Genomic DNA, 20,986 nt, shown 5'->3' with positions numbered 1-20,986 from the left:
CATCTCTAAGTAATAGTGTACGCACATGGCACGGCTTTTGGGGTTTAGGGTTTTCTTATAAATAGGCAACCCTATGTAGGTTTTTTTCATTGAAGTTTATGAATAAAATTCTGCGTTTTTTCTTCTCTATTCCTCGGAGTTGAAGAAGCTAATTGGGTGTGAAACCCTCCATTCTTCGAAGGGCTAACTACCGTGGTGCGAAGCCACAACCATCTCAAATCGTCCCCACCTCCTACACCCCACATCCATCATCTCCCACAGCCTTCCTATCTTCAGATTTATCTCTTCTTTGCACCCAAATTCTCCTCTACAGCAGATTTTCAGATTCTGGCCTATCAGGGTACCAAAACTTTGGCGGAGCACCGCGCACACACCGGATCGCGGATCGACGTGAAACTTGGCGTGAGGGTGGACCTCCCTTGGTCGACCAACCCCTAGCTAGCCGTTTCCAATTTCGTGGACCCCACACACGTGCGGATAGGAACCCACGCACGTGCGTTTGGGCTGGGCTGCTATCCACACGTGTGGCTGTCTCAGGTTATGCTTTCTCCCTTATTTCACTCCTCTCTCGCCTTAAATCCCTAACCCTAACCCTAGATAATCCCAAATTCCAAGTTTTTTTTTCCAACTTTTGCAAACCCTAGACTTTCTCCGAATTGAAACATGGTGAATCTCTTGAATTGGAGAACAATCCTTTGCAAGAGTGGATGAATCTTACACTCCTTTGGGCATTGTTTGGTTTATAATTTTATTTGATCTAGCCCTAAACGTGTGTAGGCATTCCCGGAGATTCCCCTTTTTGAATGTTTGATCGTATGTGGGACGTGGAATTTTTTGATTGTTTAAAATGGGTATGATCTAAAGCTTGAAATCTTGCATGTCATATTTAATTTCATGTCCTGCATCATGCCCCTTTATCCCGCAATAGAAACATCTATCCTTTGCCTTCAATTTCAATCTAGACTTTTTCTTCCTGTTAGATTGAGTTTGCTCCACGGATTGCCCATGTCTCTGACTCCCTTTCGCGACTAGCCCTTCTGCCTGAGAGTCCTCATCACTTGGCTTCTCCCTCATCTCATTAAAAAAAGAGCTACGGTGATCTCTTCTAGCCTCATTGTATTCTTCTCATACAATAGAGTAGTAACGAGATGATCATATGATGTGGGAAGCGATGCTAGAAGTAACACCACTTCATCTTCTTCATCGATCGTCATTCCGAGCCTTAACAAATTGCTACATAACTTTATAAACATGTTCATATGCTCTAAGAGATCTGATCCTTCCTTTATTGCAGCCCAAAAAGTTGTTTCTTCACAAACAACTTGTTTGTTAGGGACTTCAACATGTATAGGCTTTTTAGTTTATTCCACATCTCCCATGGAGATTCCTCATCCAGGACATTGTACACGTCCTCATCTGATAGACATAAACAGATGGTGCTCATAGCTTTCTCCCTGAGAATGCTGCAGTCATCATCTGACATCTTCTACGGTATAGTTTCCAACAACGCCTTGCTCAACCCTGTGATATTAGAATGTCTTTGACCTTCCGTTACCACAAACTAAAATTATTCTTCCCATCGAATTTCTGTATATCGAATTTCGATCATGACATCTTTGTTAAATTCCTGAACGTCCTTAAACCTGACGCTCTGATACCACTTTGTTGGGATTTAGACCCCCCCAACTAACCCAGATCAACCCTAGGAATTAGAAATTTAGATCTAACACCATTGTCAATTTGTGCACTTTTCGGAGGCACGTACAATGAAGATAAAATAATAAAATAAAATAGAATAGCCAATAAACCAATCACATGCAGAACACCACCGTCAATTTATGCGCTTTGTGGAAAACCCTTGTGGGAAAAAAACTATGGCACAAAGCGACAAAGATCTACTATAATCAAAACCTTAGAGTTGTACACCACTCACCTTCTTCAATTACAGATGTACCCAATCTCCCCTTGCGATGTGCAACCCTTGAAAAACTCTTCCCAAGCCCTTATAAGTATTGAAAACCCCTCTCACCTCATGAAAACCCTCACCCTTAGAGAGAACACTCGTAATTGTGATTATACAAGCCCTAATCGCGGATTAGGCTTTAAATAGCCCGATTTGCGCAACTCTGCATAACAAGTCCGGTCGAACCGAACATAACCTTTAGTCAGACTGAATCAAACCGACTGGATTTTCGGTCGGACAAAAAGTGATCAAAACATCACAACGAGCAACTTGAGAATTCTCCAATTTTCGGTCAAATCGAAAATGGCTTCGGTCGAACCGAACTTGAACTTCTCTGTACACCAGATTGGCAGAATTCAAGGCATCTTGCACAATACCTTACATACCACCTACATCAAGCATACATCACATGCTACCTACATCATACATACATCACATGCCCTTACGGGCTTATTACATTATTGCCCATGGTTAAAATGTAACAATGTATCAACATGTATCAGAGATGTAATATATCAAAGAAATTAATAATCTTCAACAGAAAAAAAGACATTCATGACATCTTACTTGAAACTTTTCACGGACCAAATGAATGGCATCCGTCTCTAGTTCTTCACTGGTGGGTTCCAAGGTAAGGATTACTTCAATTTGCACAAGAACTTGTTTCATGTTCATGTACAGAACGTATATGTTAAAACAAGCGACCAAATATCTTGAAATAAATTGGCTTACATCTTCACTCTCGAATATTTGGTATATTGTGTTGTACCTCCTACCCTTCCAGTCTCGATATTGAATGAAGCGTGGAATTTGGGAGGGAACATATGAAATCACACATTTTTTAAGGGCCGACGCTCTCTCTACAGCCCATATTTGTTACAATGAAATTGCATAAGGTTAAAAAACTCTTGTTTAATACAAACTCTAGTTATGTAGAATAATGAAAGAGTCCTTACTTATAAAGGAAAGACGCAACCGTAGACATTGTAGCGAATTCTATGTTATGCCTTCACTGCACCTTCAACCCCTTCAGCCATTGTCTGGAAGGCCAAACTATAACGCGCTAAAAATCGGGGGTCGAGCAGGAGCCCAACTCCCGAGTTCCAATGCATCACTTATGCAACATAGATAATGATGATTTAATGTTGTCTATATTAACACATTAAACATGAATGAGATTGCACTAAATCAGCATATCATGCTCCAGGGACAATTAAATTTCGCAAGCGGAAGACTGTGATAAGTATATAGAGCATATAAGTGGAAAATCCCTAGAGTATCAACATGTCGCCAGGTTAAATAAATTACATGTATAGTTCCAAAATATACAAAAGAATGAAGTGTAATGTCATTTATCCATATCCCTGTAGCCCCGATGTGCAACTCCAGGTCTACATAGACTTGCCAGAGAGTTGCATGTAGGAGAACACCTCGTCATCATAGAAGACAGGCTCCATCTCGTAAGCCTCGTCATCACCTGAAATTACAACAGAGTCTGGTTGGTGTTTTAAAACACCATCCCAGAGTGGTAGTGAGTGATCAACTTAGTGGAGCTATAAGGCAAAGGTTAACATGTTATCAATTCAGTCAAGCGGTAATGATAAAGCAATTCAACAAGCATTCCTAGGTACTCTGGTTAATGCAAGGATGATATGTGTTAATGATGCATGCCCTCGCCTACACTCCCTCTGCGACATCATCTCACAATCGCAGCATGCACCCCTTCCACTGTGCTCAACTCCTACGTCAAAGGCACATGCAATGCGGTGCATGATCGTGTTAGCCAAGTTCTTAATTAGTCTTATTCATACAACAAGTTGGGAAGCTAAGGCACCTCCCTTTATATCATTGACCCAAACAATGATCCATCTAAGGTCGTCAATCCTAGTTAATCTCATACGATAGCAGTTCTAGGTCGCTACGGAGAGGCTCATCACCATCATCGCAGTCCTAGTTTATACTCGAAGTCACTACAGAAAGGCTCATCACCTTAGCGTAGTCCTAGTGTATACTCGAGGTCACTATGAGAGGCTCGTCACCTAATCGTAGGCCGACAGTTCGAATACAGTGTCCCATACCACCGTATTCGGTTCACGAGTTTGGTTCGCTCACTGGACACTACGGGGAGGCTCGTCGCCCCAGCGTAGGCCGACAACTCGACCACGGTGTCCCATACCACCATGCCCGGCTCACGAGTCTTAGCAGATCGAGGTACCAAGCTTAAACGGGCTTTTCACTGGTAAGTTGGTACCTTAGATTCAAGCAGTAGTGTCCATACAGGGTGAACATACATTTGGTCAATTGGGTTACTTGACAAGCTTAACTGATACGAGCGCACATCAAATTAATCGACATGGAGCGCATACGCACTCCTTGCGGCCTAACCATTGTCGATAATCTCTGTACGACTCGGATTCATCGAACGCGTCCGTCGTGGCTAAAATAGTTTGGTCACCGATAGTAAACCATTACCGATTGCCTGGACTATACGATAGTCCCAATCATACTCAAACACAATAGGCATTCATGTTTGATAGTCAAAATAGCATGTAGCAACCAATTCAAATATACGTCTCATATAAGCAATTTAATGAACTCATAGAGTGCATGTTAACATACGTAGGCATTCATCCATAAAGCACGTAGTAGTAAGATAGGTTACATGAAGGAAACTATAAATATAGATAAGGGAATTGAGAATCCTATGTCAACACCCTCATTAAATACATTTCAACAAGCATTTTCTCATTCAGGCATTTTATCAAACACTTAGACTACACATATCAACATACATGTAATATAGTAGTTATAACAGGTATTATAGCAAATCCTTTCACAAGGGAGTTGCCACATGTACAACAATCATGTATCCTCAAACATCAATCATAACAAGCACAAATCATAATTCCATATTCAATCAAACATTTCAACAAACACATAGAATGCATTAAAATCAACATAGTACACACACACACACATATATATATATATGTAATATACGGAAAACATCGTATCTAAGCACATGTGATAGCAATCAAGTCAGTCATAAATCATTAACTGACATTGAAAGCCTTGAAAACCGTAACCTAAATGTTTATAGTCCGCACCTTTCGCCGGTAAACCCGTACTGAGCTCAGTTTGAACACTTGTCTACGGCACAACGGCTACCTGAATCGCGAAATAGGTTAGCCATTTCCCCAAATCCTCTATTTGATTAGGGTTAGTATTTCTTACCCAAAAACGAAGTTGAAAGTGACGGTGTAGCGACACAGAAGAGACGATTCGATATGTGGGGCGGTGGGAACGAATCCCGGCTACTAACTCCGGATTTCTCTCACTTCTCCTCACTTTCTCCTCCTCTTTTCTCTCTTCTCTCTTCTAGGGTTAGGAAAATCATATGGAATGAGAGAGGGGTGGGTTAAGGGTCTTATATAGGCCCAGAACTGGTTCAAATGGCCCTAGGGCCATGGTATACTTAGGTTATAGCCAAAGAGTGGTTGTTTTGGTCCAACAGAGCTCATCTGGAGGTCCATTGTCTGCATATGGTCTCGGGAAAGTTCCCTGAGATTGGATCTAGGCCAGGTTAAGATTTCGGTCCGATCAGATCAATGGATCGACCGTGGAGGGCCAGTTTCAGTTCAACGGCTATCGTCACTCGATCAGGGCCACAAGTACACTGACCTGTGTAGGGAAATTTCCCTGATCCGAGCGTGTAGTTGGGTCAGAATCTAACGGTCTGAAACCTTAAATTTGGCCCGCAAGCGAAAGGCCCAAATCACTTAAACCTGAGTTTATTTTCTAAAGATATTCGCGTTTCTCATATACTTTGCTCTAGCCTCAAGTTGTGCGTTTCGGGATACTATTTGGACTTGCTTTCCGAGATAGTTGTCAAGCCCAGTAAGGTAGTCATAACCATATAGTTTCGCGTCAATCGGACTTTCGACGCGCGGTCCAGGTCCGATCAGAGTTTCAATGTGCTCCTGAGAGCAACTGGGTTTTGAGATTGCTCACAGGTTTTTAAGTAATGTTGAAGTAACGATTTTAATGGTTTTGGGTCTTCTAGTTTGTATAGAAAGTGGTTCAAGCCAAATCCATCGATTGTTTAGTTTAGTACTTAACCAAATTCCGCCCTAATTACGACAGAATAAGGTCCTAGGGCAGTTCTATGCCCATTTTTGGCACTTTTAGTTAGTATATTATTTTAATTATTTTTCTAGTAGTTCGTCATTAAGTTCTCTTCATCTCTACAAAATTTCATTAGATTTCGTGTTGTAGAAAAAATTCTAAAAATTCTAGAAGCAGCAGCTGTCCAAACTAATAATTTTTGGACAGTTGTCACAACAACCTATATTTAACTATATTAAAAATTTTATTGTATTTTTCACTTATTTTTATATGAAACTAGACTTATCAAGCTTCAATCTGACTTTTGAATCACATAAAGCAGAGTTATAACGAGGGAGATATGACTTTTTGAAGTTGTTCGAAAACTGCAGAATTTTGCAACGAGGGTCCACCGATTTTTGGTGCACCGGCGGTGTGCCGCGGTGGCACCGCGGTCAGCTGGTCAGCCGGGTGCGGTGCGCCGCGGTCGGCGTGGTGGCGCCACGGTCGGCTGGAGTGCCGATGTTTTTGAAACGTGCGTATTTTGCAAACCGGAATGAGTTATTCGACGTGCAATATATGATTTTGGGGTAGGAGAAGCTGATCTATCCAAATAACCTATTTATTTTGTGAGATTACATAAGATTAATAGTCAAAAACCCATTTTATTTATATATTTACTATTTATAGTAAATTTTAGTTTAAGAATTGTTCTTCATCATTTAAACTTTATGATTAGTGTCTAATATGAAAGTACTTAGAAAAATTTGAAGAATGAGGTGGTGAAAGGTGAGATTTTTTAAGGAAATGGATTTAAAAGGGATTTGAGACTTTGGAATTGGGTTTTTGAGAAGTCAGTAAGGTATTATGATCGACCCATTGCCTAAGGACGTCTAACTCCAAGTTGGCAAAAATCCGGGGTGTTACACAAACTATCCCAATGATAGCTATTAAAGTCTTCTAAAGAGTTAACTAGATCAATATACTCCAAGTTACACATAATTTTGGTGTCAATTCCCTTAATAAACCACTCTACACATTATTAGGGCAACCTTCACGACATCTTTATGCTTATTGATGTCAACTACTTTATCAAACACATCTCCTAGATGTTTATTTAAGATGGGATATTGTTTTAAGTACTTATCTCTTATTGACTTCTTAGTAGACTGAATTTTGTGTATACAAAGGTCTCCAGTCTTAAGCCCTATTATAAGGACGAAGTCCATCTCTGTGAATTTCAAAGGTTTCCCCCGTATATCAAATACAAGATCACCTTTATATCTTACAAAAAGTACGAGAAATAAGGCTCCTATAAATCTAAATGATGGAATGTCTAGCAAGAAAGAAAATGGGGACTGCCTAAATAGATTTAACCTACTCTCATTCTTCTATAAACCACTCTTCACAGTATCAAACCACCATGTTAATGAACATTTGGAGGACAGATTTAGGATCCCAAAATCAATTCCCTTCTGTGGAGACTCATTATCTATGAGGACGAATTACAAAATATATCACAAATAAAGTTCAATAGTTCATCAAGCATAGTGTGAAAATTCACAAATAATTCAATAGTTCAAATTGTCCAAGTATAAGGTGAAAATTCATCAAGTATAGTGTGAGTTGACAGATTTCTCGGCCAATTTCAACGAGTTTTCGGTCAATTTCAGCAACTTCCCAGTCAATTTGAACGAGTACTTGGTCAATTTGCAAGAGTTCTCGGTCAATTTCACAAAGTTCTCAGTTAATTTGCCCAAGTTCTCGGTGAATTTCAACGAGTTCTTGATCAATTTCAGCGAGTTCTCGGTGAATTTCACCGAGTTCTTGGTAAATTTCAACGAGTTCTCGGTCAATTTGAACGAGTTCTCGGTCATTTTTAGTGAGGTCTCGGTTAATTTGCCCAAATTCTCGGTGAATTTTAGCAAGTTCTCATTGAATTTCAACGAGTTCTCGGTCAATTTCAGCAACAATCGATCAATTTCAGCGAGTTCTCAGTCAATTTGCTCGAGGTCTTAATCAATTTCACAGAGTTCTCGGTCAATTTCAGCGACTTCTTAGTCAATTTCAGCGACTTCTCAGTTAATTTCAGCAACTTCTCAATCAATTTGTACGAGTACTTGGTCAATTTCACCGAGTTCTCGGTCAATTTTAACGAGTTCTCGATCAATTTGCCCGAGTTCTCGATCAATTTGCCCGAGTTCTCGATCAATTTCAGCGAGTTCTCGGTCAATTTGCCCAAGTTCCCATTGAAATTGCCTGAGTTCTCGGTCAATTTCAGCAAGTTCTCGGTCAATTTGCTCGAGTTCATGGTGAATTTCAGCGAGTTCACTGTGAATTTCAGCGAGTTCTCGGTGAAATTGCCCGAGTTCTCGGTCAATTTCAGTGACTTCTCGGTCAATTTAAGAGAAAATGCCATAACGCTTGCATGAACGAAGGCCGACTCTTCTAGATATAAGAACATTCCGCATGCTCCATATAATGTACACACTACACTTTTTTTAACACGCACACCCACGCACTCACACCACAGTGTGATTTCACCACAATGGGTACTTGAACCCACGACCTCATGTTGAAACTCTTGTGAGTCTACCACTGAGGCATGAGTAAGGACCCACTATGGTGTGAGTGCGTGGGTGTTCTTAAAAAATGAGAGTATTGCTTATCACGAACACAACATTCACCCTCCCGAACGCGGACGATTATCAAGGCCCGACACACTAAAAAATTAAAAATAAAATAAAATAAAATAAAATAAAAAAAGAGACCCTAGGTTTCTTAAAGAACCTCCAGCACGAGGGTATGAAGAGCAAAGAGAAAAAGGAAAAACAAATAAATTATGAGATGGAAGAGAGAGGAGAATAATAGTGAAATTCATTCTAATACCATGTAGAATTATCTAGAAGTGAAAGAAAATAGAAACAAGAAAGAAAAGAAGATGAAGAAAGGTAATAGAGAGAGTGAATTAGAGCTAAAAACCCCTCATCTCTTCGTTTATATATTAAGTCAAAGAAGCAAATATCCTAAAAATACCCCTCACTTATAATATGACGTGTATATTAAGTGCACTTAATACACAAAAAAAAAAGGTGCACCTAATACACTAAATAAAGGGACAAACAAAACTCAAGATTAGGTGGGCCGTACAGTTGTACAACTGTATGGCCCCTTGATACATTCATCCAGGTGGGTCATACGGTCATACGTCCCACATCCACAGTCATTTGTGGAAATAAATATTACATGAATGGATCGATTAAGATATGCTTTCTGTCACTGACAAAATTTTATGGATTTTTCTCTGTTTTATCATTCAACCTTGTGTTTTATTTGTTCTTTCGTTTTACCCAATAATTGATTTTCTTCTTCACGCGTTCCTAATCTTATAAATTAGTTCCAGTGCTAAAGGAAATGGCTGCCAAGTTCATTTGATGACAATCTGATGAGTATGCCAATCTAGGTGGTGTTTGCCTTTGCAAGCCATATGCCTTCTGGCGGATTCAGACCATGTGCATATTATAAATGAATTTAAGAGGATTTGAATATAAATATTGAATGCCCGTTGGATGGCAAATTTGTACAGATTATTATTCTCCTTTAATTATTGACCTTTAGTCATGTTTATTCCAGTCCAATTTAATGCTTGTCAGAATTTATTTTTAGGGCTGTATAGTTGAACAACATCCTCGTGCTGATGTTACAATCTGCAGCTTAGCAAAACATATTCCTCAGGCTTTTTTTATATTTTTATTTTTTATTTTTTTATGGCTCATAGGTCATACTTGAAATGGAATCTATGAACTTCTGTTGCTGTCATCATTTATAAAGTGAAAATGTTAATGTGGTACTTGCATGTTCTTTGAAGCTTTAAATGCTTTAGAGACGGCGAAAAAAATGTTTGGCATATGTTTCCAGAATTATGCTTGTGTAGAGTGGTTACATTCCCATTCTATTCATCTGACTGCAGGAGTCTTAGGAACTGCAGCTTGCAAGGACCTATTCCCGATCTAAGCAGTATACCTAACCTTGGCTATTTGTAAGTTCATGGGTACTTGTAGAGAATCTTGGGTGCAATTCTTTGCCTTCGGGGCAAACTCTCTCACTGTTTTCATTATATTTTTGCAATCATATTCATTAAATGCTCAATGATAACTCTATCTAACTGGGTGGCTGTATTCATATTTCAGGGATCTCAGTCATAACCAGCTTAATGAATCCATACCATCAAATAAATTATCCGATAACATCACTACAATGTGCGTAAATTGCCTTTTTGGATATGCTAAAGCATTAATCCAACTACATCCTTTCCCCCATTCTGGCTTGAATCTTTTTTACTTCAGTAACCTCTATTAGTCACTTCACTCTCAGGACAGTGACACATTAAACCATTGTTTGAAGGAATATCAATTAAATTATAGTATCATTAATTTCTTGACTTTATTGTGATGAAGGAATTGATTATGCTAAGCAATTTTGCAGTGACCTATCATACAACAATCTTATTGGACCTATTCCAGCTAACTTCTCGGGTCTTCCTCTTCTTCAGAGATTGTGAGAATGCTTTCCCCATTATCCTTTATAACTGTTCATTGTAGTGTGTATGATGGATTGTCAATGAAGTAAAAGATGATGATAGAAATTGTATTCGTGCATGTGGCAGTGCCTTTTAGACTGCTTCAAGTTAGCCGCAATTCAAGCGGGATTGATCTATATTTAGTGCTTTTTATTTTGGAACTTCTATGTGCTGGATAACTTTTCTGCTCTCAGAGAACATTGTATATTAATTCACAATTCAAGTAGCGTTATGCACATTAGTTGAGTTTTCTCTGCTTGTTTTCCACTCAGGTCTCTTCAGAACAATTTGTTGAATGGTTCTGTTCCATCCACCATTTGGCAGAACATGACGTTCAATGCAACTAAAAAACTTATCTTGTAAGACTCCTAACTGTTTATCCACAAATTTTTTATTTTTTATTTTTTTTTTGGGTCTTTCTTTCACCATACTTCCACCCATACTAAGCAACACTATATAAGGTTCCATAGTTTTGATTGTGCTGTTGTCTTGGGATCAAATTTTCTTCAGTATAATCAATGATAGTGTTTGCCTAGCTCCATTTCAAGTTGATTAACATGAATTTCTTGCTAAATATTTTCTCTGTGCTTGGTTTTGTAGGGATTTCGAGAATAATTCGCTTTCAAGTATTTCGGGCCCTCTTAATCCTCCTGTAAACGTCACCATCATGTATGCTTCTATTCACATATGCACTAGCACCATTGTATAGTCTGTTTTTTTTTCTTGGCGTAGATCATCCTCGCAATTAATCTGCAAAATATTTAATTAGTATAAATAAAAAACCTGCGAAGTACATGTAAATTGGAAAATATTGTTTATGTTTTAATATTGATACCCACAATGTTTACATTTAGCTTTTCATTTGCATCATAATTTGCCTTTAAGACCCAGAACAACTCCTGCTCTCACTTTATGCAACTGAGAGCATCCTTTGTGCATGATTGATGCAATGTCTTCACCATATTGGGGTTATTTTAGTCAAATAACTCTTCTTCCTCAACATCTCTATCGTATTCGTTGTGAAGACAAATCGAAAGAAATTGTTATAACTTTGAGTAGTGTATTTTCTGTGATGTGTCAACCTTAAATGTCTCTAAAGTGTGCGTTCGATTCCTGTGGTGGGGGAATCATCTGAATCTACATATCATGAGGTGTGTAACTTCGTGAGCTAATCATCATGCTTGAAGCTCACAGCTTTGAGCCCATAATCACTACTGGTGGAGCTACTGCATAGATCCATCATATCATTAATTCCTGCTTTGTTCAAAATAAGTTCGCTGTGAGCATAGATTCCTTGGTGTCTCCTTTTCTAATCGTATCACTTTTTCCCTTCAGATCCTGTATGCATCTAAAGCATTTAAGTTACTGTGATTTAAAGGAAAAAGTCTCTGATATTTTTGGAGTTCTTTTTTTTTTTTTTTAAGTCAAACTTGACAAAGACCCAACTTACAGAAGAAATACCCTTTTGAAACCACAAAATTCGAAATATGTTTCGGTCATGTCACATCGAAGTGAGTTTTTGATGCCAAATAATTTCAAGGTCCTTCATCCTCGATGTTTCAAAGTCAAATTCTTCTAAAAAATTCACCACAATGTCATTTCCACTGTATCCAGCATGAACCCATGTTCAAATTTCAACACAATCTGATTTATATTTTGCGATCCCCTGAATGTACATGTTCTATTGTGTTTATTTTAATATCTGAGACATAATTGGAAACTCTGCCTGGAAGCGATGTGATAAGTTTAGATAAAGCACGGGGTTGATGTCAGGCAATCAGCCAGTCATAGAGCTTTTTTCAAGCAACCATGAGAGTTCTTGTTTCAAATATGATTGGCAAAATAGGATTCATAAAGCAGATGCCAAAATAGCTTGGGCAAGGCTACATATTATCTAGGTTTCTCCTGTAGTGTCAGATGCATTTACACACACCTGCACGTGAGCACTCATACACAAACAAATAATGCTTAAGGTGTGCATTAGCTGCAGCCTGTATGGATTTTCAGTTTTTGCTATTGAGAACTGTGCTAAGCTGAATAAAAGAATTGACCATTGCTTGAAGTAACCAGACTCTGCAATTTTATGCATGCCAGCATTCAACCATTTGCAGGATGATGATTTGCACCACTTGCCTCCTGCTGATTTTTTAGGATCAATGCCTGCAAAATTTTGACAAAGTTTTGTGTCAATTGCTTCTAGAAATTTCAATTGTGGAGCAATTGAATATGACCATAACACCATTGTGAGCATATCCCAATTATGGCATTTTAGAATTACTTGTTTTCCCACTATGTAATGGTGTAATTGTATTGAGGGAGCCATCGCTGTGTGAGATAACCATACTGAAAGTAATGTAGAAACTTTGACTTGACATAGATCATCTCATCTGTAAACGATGCAGTGGTTAAGAGACCCCTGCTATAGGGTATGGTGCTTGCTCCTTCCAGGTTGCAAACCATACCCTTATATTAGAAAACATGTAGTTAATAAAAAAAGCTTAAAACATGAATTGCTTAATTTATTCTATTTCCTCAAGAACTTATTCTAAGTGCTTATCATTTATCCATCTCATCATTATAAGGGAATCCCTATTCTCTTTCACATTTTAGGGGCAGTTATGAATACCAAAACATATGACGTGCACTCTGTGATTGAAATCATCTTATTACTTTGATTATGTTTATTTGAGTAGAGACAAAAATCCAATGAATTATATTTCAGTTATGAAATATTGTACTTGGTTGCCATGGTGATTCAAGTGATTTGTTTGACATGATGTTCAGGCTTCAAGGGAATCCTGTATGTACTAATGTAAATGATGTCAGCATAATCCAGTTCTGTGGGTCTCAGAATGGAAATGGAGTGACACCTGGAGGCTCAACAAACACCACATCCGTTTGTCCCACTCAAGCATGCCCTACAGATTTCAATTTTGAATATGTCTCAGAAGCTCCTGTTCCATGTTTCTGCGCCGCACCTCTTAGAGTAGGATATCGGTTGAAAAGTCCTGGATTCTCAGATTTTCCTCCATACGAGGATCCTTTTGAGGTGTACTTAACCACTGGTCTTAAGTTGGATCTTTATCAACTATCCATTGAATCATTTTTTTGGGAAGAAGGACCTAGGCTAAGGATGTATTTGAAGCTTTTCCCTCAGTTTGGTTCTAATCAAACATTTAATGGAAGTGAGATTCGACGAATCAGAAGCATGTTCACAGGATGGACAATCCCAGATAGCGATATCTTCGGACCTTATGAACTGCTCGACTTTACTCTCTTGGGGCCTTATAAAAATGGTATGCTTCCTGGACCATATCTGTAAAGTTCAGATTGTGAAAGTACCTCTGGTTTATATGAAAGATTAATTATATTAGTTCTGGTTTTGAAACTGACCTGCCTGTCTTGTTACTCTTCATGAATAAAAATTGCTAATGGATTGAAATATGAGGTAATTTGACCTTGGAACATTAGCCAGGATTGCAGTATCTTGCAAGAATGCTGGAAACAGAAGTTTTTTTTTTTTTTTTTAGTACATTAAAGTGCAATGGAATAGATCTAAGTTCCACATTAGACTTAGGAGAAAGTATGCATATTCCTTGCAGGGCATTAGACAATTCCATTTTGGGGATTATCATCTAGAATTTTTATAAACATTTGAGAAGCGATGGCCATTACCAATCAATAGGTTGATGGCATTAAATCACTTTTTCTAAAACGGAGTATTTAGGCCATAACTTCATTTCCATGCCATTTTCATAAATCTGAGCTGTACACGAGTCGAGTTAACTCGGTCAGCTCGCTTGACCCGACTTGGAAAAGCTCGACTCGCCTCAGCTCGAAATTGGATTCGGACAGAGTCAAGCTGGTTTTTGGAGCTCGAAAAAATTTCAAGCCCAGGTCGAGCTTGTCCGAGCTTGACTCGACTCGGATTGAACCTCAACTCAAATTGACTTGGATTGAATCAGCTCGGTGACTCGGTTATTTTGACATTGATGCTGCTCGCCGAATGCTTGATGAAATGACTCAATGAAGTGTTGTTTCGGGTGCATACATTCTCAGCGGGATCAGCTGGTGGCGAGGAAGGAATGGATACGAAACAAATCACTAGTAAAAAAAAAAACTTTTCATTATAAAACTACCCTCATATGTTGATTTTGATGCTGCCAACCGAGTTTTTGATGAAATACCTGGAAACTGCTGTTATTATTTTGCTTTCTGTGAGAAATCGAAGATGCACTCTGTGTTTGAGAAAACACCGCACAGGCTCAGACTGGCCCGAGCTGCTGACCGAACTAAGCCGAGCTGGCCAGTCAGGCTCGTACAGTTCAATCCATCATCAAGGAACTTGAGTAGGACTGTCAATGGGCTGGGCTGGCCTGTGGATCACGGCCCACTTTGGCCTGGCTTGGACCAGCGCATCAGGCCCAAGTGTTTGGCCCGGGTGTAAAATTCAAGCCCATCTATTCTATTAGGCTCAGCCTGTGTTAAAAGCCTTTCAGCCTGGCCCTTTCAGGATTTCAAAGGCATTTTCATAATTCACAAACACACCTATCATATACTGCATGCATTTGTTGCTTGGTAAATGCGTAGGCCAACAGATGATCGGAATGGCTTGATTTGGGCCACAGTACATGCATGATAGGGCTGACCTAGTGAACAACCTGGATCACGCACAGAAGTAGATGTACAGGCCGGTTTGTTTTGGCTTGTCACAGGTCTTGGGCCTGCTTTCTACTTAGTTGGCTGGGCTTGGACAAACTTTGGCTCATTGCTGGCCCAGCCTGTTGACAGCCCTAAACTTGGGTCATAAATTCAAAGCAACGTACATTTTTCTCTTAATACCAAGTAAATGGGTTCTCATATCCTGACTAGCTAGGACATGGCTATGATTATGATGTCCAAACAAAGGGTTCCTCTCCAAAAGAGGAGCTACTAGAAGATTAGCAAGGTTCATGTTCTTTATTAAGACCAGTGGCATTTTGTCATTTTTTTCTTTGACATGGGAGTTCCATATCAAAAAGATAACTTCAAGCTCAAGATCATAAAAATCGGGTTGCTTTCTGTTTTGTGGAAGGTGTGCCTATCTGATTCACAAGCATTTTATGCAAAAACTGAAATGATTAACTATTATCTTGTTCATATTTCTTTTTCACTTCACAGAAATTGAAGGGTCTTCAAAGTCAGGAATAAGCAAGGGTGCTTTGGCTGGGATTGTATTGGGGGCAGTTGCTGTTGCAATTACGATATCTGCAATCATTTCAGTTATTATCATGAGAAGACATACAAAATACTACCATGCAGTTTCAAGAAAACGTCTATGTAAGTTCCTCAGATATCACCAAAGCATGATATGTAAGATCACTGTCAATTATTCACCAGTCTAGCTATTGTTAAAGAAATCATTACATGCTGGAACTATGGAAAGGCACTTGCGCATGTATCTGACCAAGATATGCTGATGCTGGTCCACCTTTTTCTAGAAAGATTTGATGATGTACATGAGCTGAAGTCCTGATTAAGAATAAAGTACAATGTGAATGGTATTTCTTTCCTTTCTTCTATTCCTCTAGCATACCTACCTGTTTTCCCCCCTTCTCCCTTTTCCCTCAACTCCTTTTCTTTTAACCAAAGGGGCTTCAAAATATTTCCTAGGAAGACCTAAGAAGGAGATGTCAGAGGATATTTCCAGTCCTAGCCATATGTGAATCCTAACAAACCATGTTCCCATATATTTACTTCCATTGCTAAGGTCATAGGCTCATAGCACCTTATGGAAAGGTAAACTTCTCCAGCTTTGTTTGTACAGCTTCTCGTAAACCAAAAATTGTTAGTGATTTAGAGCTCCATCATGAGTGTATGACTTTAAAGGACCCTATATTCTTTCTCATTTGTGATATCCTATGGTATGTTAATGAATTGGTCCACCACAGAAACATGACTTCATAAGTTCAGGGACTCGAGAGCAAAAAAAAAGACAGGGAAACTCAATCGTCTCCTGAAAAGAGATGCAACAACGTTGAAGAGACAATTATCTCACTTGCAAACACATCTGGGTGGGATCAAATATATGACGGGGTTACCTAATATTGTTATTATCATTGATCAACAAGAAGAATATACTACGGCTCTTTGAGAATGTCTCACTTTAGGAATTCCAACGATTTGTTTAATCAATACAAATTGTGACTTGGATCTTGCTGATATTTCGATTCCAGCCAACGATAATGCTATAGCCTCAATCCGATTGATTCTTAACAAATTAGTATTCACAATTTGTGAGGGTCATTCTAGCTTTATAAAATATCATTGATTGATAATGAGATAAGTCAATAACTTTGGGAACTCCATAAATGGATTGAATCAGTTATTATTCTTGAATCTCAAATAAGAGAAAATCATTGGGAATATTATCCGATTACTCTGATAACCCATGACCTCCTAAATTGTATTCTAGTCGTTCTTATACCACGATTACCCCTAGGAAATGGGTAAGGATATTCTCATGTTGTTCATGCATTATTCTTCTACTAATTGACCACTTGGATTCAATCTAAATGTCTCTCCATTGCTTATGAATGACTCAAAATAATAACAACAATAACAATAGTACTAGTAGCAATAGCAGCAGGAGTAGAAGTGGGGGTGGTGGTGGCAGTAATCGTTGTCGTCATAGTAATAATGATAAATAAATAAATAATTGTTAGAGAGAAAGATCTTAGGGAAAGAAAGACAGGGTTTGGGTTGGATTTTGACCCTTTTTTTCTTTTTATATTAACGTGATTGCCAAATTATATAAAGTTCCCTTAGCTTAAAGGGTAAAAAAGGAAAAGAAAAGGAAATAAAAGAATAAGAGACTCATAGTCCCATACAATATATGTCTACGCTCACCTACATGTTGAGGTATGGATATCAATTATGTCCAGCTTACCAAGAATACGTCGTTCAACAACTGTAAGAACCTTAGTGAAGATATCAGGAAGTTGTGCAATAAATGAAACAAATGGAGTAGAAATAATGCCAGTCACAACCTTAAACCAATAGAGAATGGTTTGATGATTATAGTGTGGAGAAAAGAGGAGAAGAGAGAGAGAGAGGAAGAAGAAAGTAGAGAGTTTGGGGAAAGATGTTGTGTTAAGCTAACATGCCCTAACACAATATTTTATTATAATAGAGCATATAATACACTGCAGGAGAAGAGGAAAGTGTGCATATGCACTTACATTAAAAAACATACACTATACACTAACATTCTCTATACTCTCCTCAAGTTGGAGCATAGATGTTGATTATGCTCAACTTGTCACAAACACAATGAAGAGCATCTCGACTCAAGGACTTTGTAAGAACATCAGCAAGTTGATCCCCGGATTGAACAAAAGGAGTGATGATTTCCTTAGAAGCAACTTTCTCCCGAATAAAGTGACAGTCGACCTCAATATGCTTGGTTCGCTTGTGGAAAACCGGGTTACGAGCAATATGGATGGCCGCTTGGTTGTCACAATGAAGAAGAACATGATCCGAAGGAGGATAGTTAAGTTCTTCAAGAAGGTTGCAAAGCCATACAAGCTCACACGTCGCATGAGCCATAACATGATATTTTGCTTCAGCAGAGGACTGAGCAACAACTGGTTGCTTCTTACTCTTCGATGTTATAAGATTGCCGCCTAGGAAAGTACAGAAGCCGGATGTAAAGCGACGATCTTAAGTACTACCCGCACAATCAGCATGGGAATAGCTAGAAAGATGAAGATGACCATGCAACCGAAAGCGAAGGGCAAGACCCGAGGCTGATTTTAAATACCGAAGTAAGCGGTAGACAACCAGGAGATGGGAAGTATGGGGAGCTTGTATGAATTGGTTAACAATGCCCACCACAAATGAGAGATCTGGGCGAGTAATAGTCAAGTAAATAAGCTGGCCTACAAGTCGTCGATACATCTCAGGATCAGTAAGGAGAGCACCATCTAATCGAAGCTTCCGCGAAGTATCCATGAAAGTGGTAGCGGGCTTGCACCCTAACATGCCGGTCTTCATGAGAAGATCGAGCGCATATTTTTGTTGTGACAAGACCAATCCGGATGAGGAGCGACCCACTTCAATTCCGAGGAAGTAGTGAAGAGGACCAAGATCCTTGATTTCAAAATCGGTCTTCAAAAATTCTTTGACCCCCCACATTCCAACAAAATCACTACTGAACAGAACAATATCATCCACATAGACAATGAGAACCATAATACCCATTGATTGATGACATATAAAGAGAGAATGATCGGCATGACTACGAACAAAGCCGAACTCCAAGAGAGCCTGACTAAAATTTTCAAACCATGCACGCAAGGATTGTTTGAGTCCATAAAGAGCCTTCTTCAACCGACATGCAAGCGCAGGGTTGTGGGAAGCAACAAAGTCAGGAGGTTGATACATGTACACTTTCTCTACAAAGTCCCCATAGAAAAATGCATTCTTAACATCAAGTTGAAATAAGGTCCATGATAAATTAATGGCTAAGGAGATCACAACGTGAATCGAATTAAGCTTAGCCACCGGAGAGAATGTCTCGAAGTAATCTACACTATGAGTCTGTGTGTAACCTTTAGCAACAAGACGGGCTTTATACCGATCAATGGAGCCATCTAGAAGAAACTTGATTGTATAAACCCATCGACATCCAAAATAACATGAAACACTGTAAAAAACGGCCCAACCGAGTGAAAAACGGCCCAACCACACGTCCATTTGAGGTTAAAACCCTCTCAAACATGGGTCTTAGGTAAAAAAAAAAAAAAATCCTCCATGAGTAGCTTGGGAGGAAGATTTCGATCCATCTTGAGCAAAGAAACTAGAGAAAATGTTACCGATTTGAGGTAGATCGAAGAAAAATGGAAGATGGGCCCGATTTTTGAATTTCTCTATTTCGCCCAAAACACCATGAAAGGTCCAAAAAATTCTGAAAAAATCATGACAAATCTTCTAAAATCAAGATTTATCAAACCCCTAAACTTTTAGATCAAATGAAGTCCATTCGTTCGTACAACGCCAACGTCAGCTATACAACTGCTGACATCATCAAAGTGACGTATCACCTCTCAACTTGTTGGATGCGGAATGCCTGGATCTATGCTCTGATACCAAGTAAAGAATGGTTTGATGATTATAGTGTGGAGAAAAGAGGATAAGAGTGAGAGAAGAAGAAAGGAGAGAGTTTGGGGAAAGATGTTGTGTTAAGCTAACATGCCCTAACACAATATTTTATTATAATAGAGCATACTATATTGCAGGAGAAGAGGAAAGTGTGCACATGCACTTACATTAAAAAACATACACTATACACTAACATTCTCTATAAAACCTTCTCACGAATAAAATGACAATTGGCTTTAATATGTTTGTTCCTTCATGTAAGACAGGATTAGAAGCTATATGAATTATATCCTGATTGTCACAAAATATGGGAATAAAAGTTTGCGGTTGAAATCCTAACTTAGCAATAAAGCTCTTCAACCACAAAATTTCACACGCTATATTTGCCATAGCACAATACTTAGCTTTAACACTGGATTACGCAACATCTTCTTTAATAATTTGTGTCATCTAGTTTCACTATTGTAATTGTAAGACTAGGGTTGTCCATTTGTCTAGGTGGAATATGGGTGTGTTTATCATCTCCCGTTTTAGAGAAGAACAATAAAATGACTTTTAGAGATGATAGTGTGTACCAAAGCAATATCTAAATGTCAGATCTAACTGAAGTAGAGGTCTAGGAGATATATCAAGTGTCCATTGAGTGTGTACACATCAGATCTAGTCATGTTAAATGGTCTAGAGAGCAAATCTAACAAAAAAAAAAAATGCTACTTCAGGTGGTCCAAGTGGCACTTTCAATGATTGTAAGGGCTGTAGAGCTTCGAATATGATGTCTAATGATCACTTCTAAGTGGTCCAAGTGATCCACATGACATTTTCAGGTGGGGTAGGTAATCTAGATGGCACTATCAATGACCGTGAGGGATGTAAGGTTTGAATTTGTCATCGGAAATGGTTCTGAAGCAAAAATCGGCGACTTTGTAAGATTTCTAGTGCAAATCCGATGTTGGAGAAGGGTTCTGTTGGAGATGGAAAGGTTTTCGACATAGATCTGGAAATGTGGGAAGATTTCCATGCATATTCGGTGATGTTGGATTCTGACCCAGATCCAGTGATATTGAGAGTTTTCGATGTAGATCCGGTAATGCCAAGAGTTCCCTGTGCAAATTCGATACTAGAAAACTAGTCGGAACTCAATTTTGATGTTGTTCGGAGATCGTAGGAGCTTCTTCAGTGGGATTCGCAAACTAAGATGT

At 38.9% G+C, this 20,986-nt stretch overlaps 1 protein-coding gene across 1 annotated transcript in view; it reads left to right on the top strand.

The window, feature by feature from the left end:
• LOC131223798 (probable LRR receptor-like serine/threonine-protein kinase At1g06840) overlaps positions 1-20,986 on the top strand; it is a 92,513-nt gene that overhangs the window by 58,800 nt on the left and 12,727 nt on the right. Inside the window, exons 10-16 of the mRNA XM_058219311.1 lie at positions 10,038-10,106; positions 10,258-10,326; positions 10,553-10,624; positions 10,919-11,005; positions 11,247-11,315; positions 13,431-13,942; positions 15,807-15,965. Of these exons, the coding sequence (XP_058075294.1) occupies positions 10,038-10,106; positions 10,258-10,326; positions 10,553-10,624; positions 10,919-11,005; positions 11,247-11,315; positions 13,431-13,942; positions 15,807-15,965 (1,037 nt within the window). The remainder of the gene's footprint in view (positions 1-10,037; positions 10,107-10,257; positions 10,327-10,552; positions 10,625-10,918; positions 11,006-11,246; positions 11,316-13,430; positions 13,943-15,806; positions 15,966-20,986) is intronic.

The sequence above is a fragment of the Magnolia sinica genome, chromosome 13 (assembly GCF_029962835.1).
Source record: "Magnolia sinica isolate HGM2019 chromosome 13, MsV1, whole genome shotgun sequence".
Taxonomy (NCBI): Eukaryota; Viridiplantae; Streptophyta; class Magnoliopsida; order Magnoliales; family Magnoliaceae; genus Magnolia; species Magnolia sinica.
This window is presented reverse-complemented; position numbering and strand designations above follow the sequence as displayed.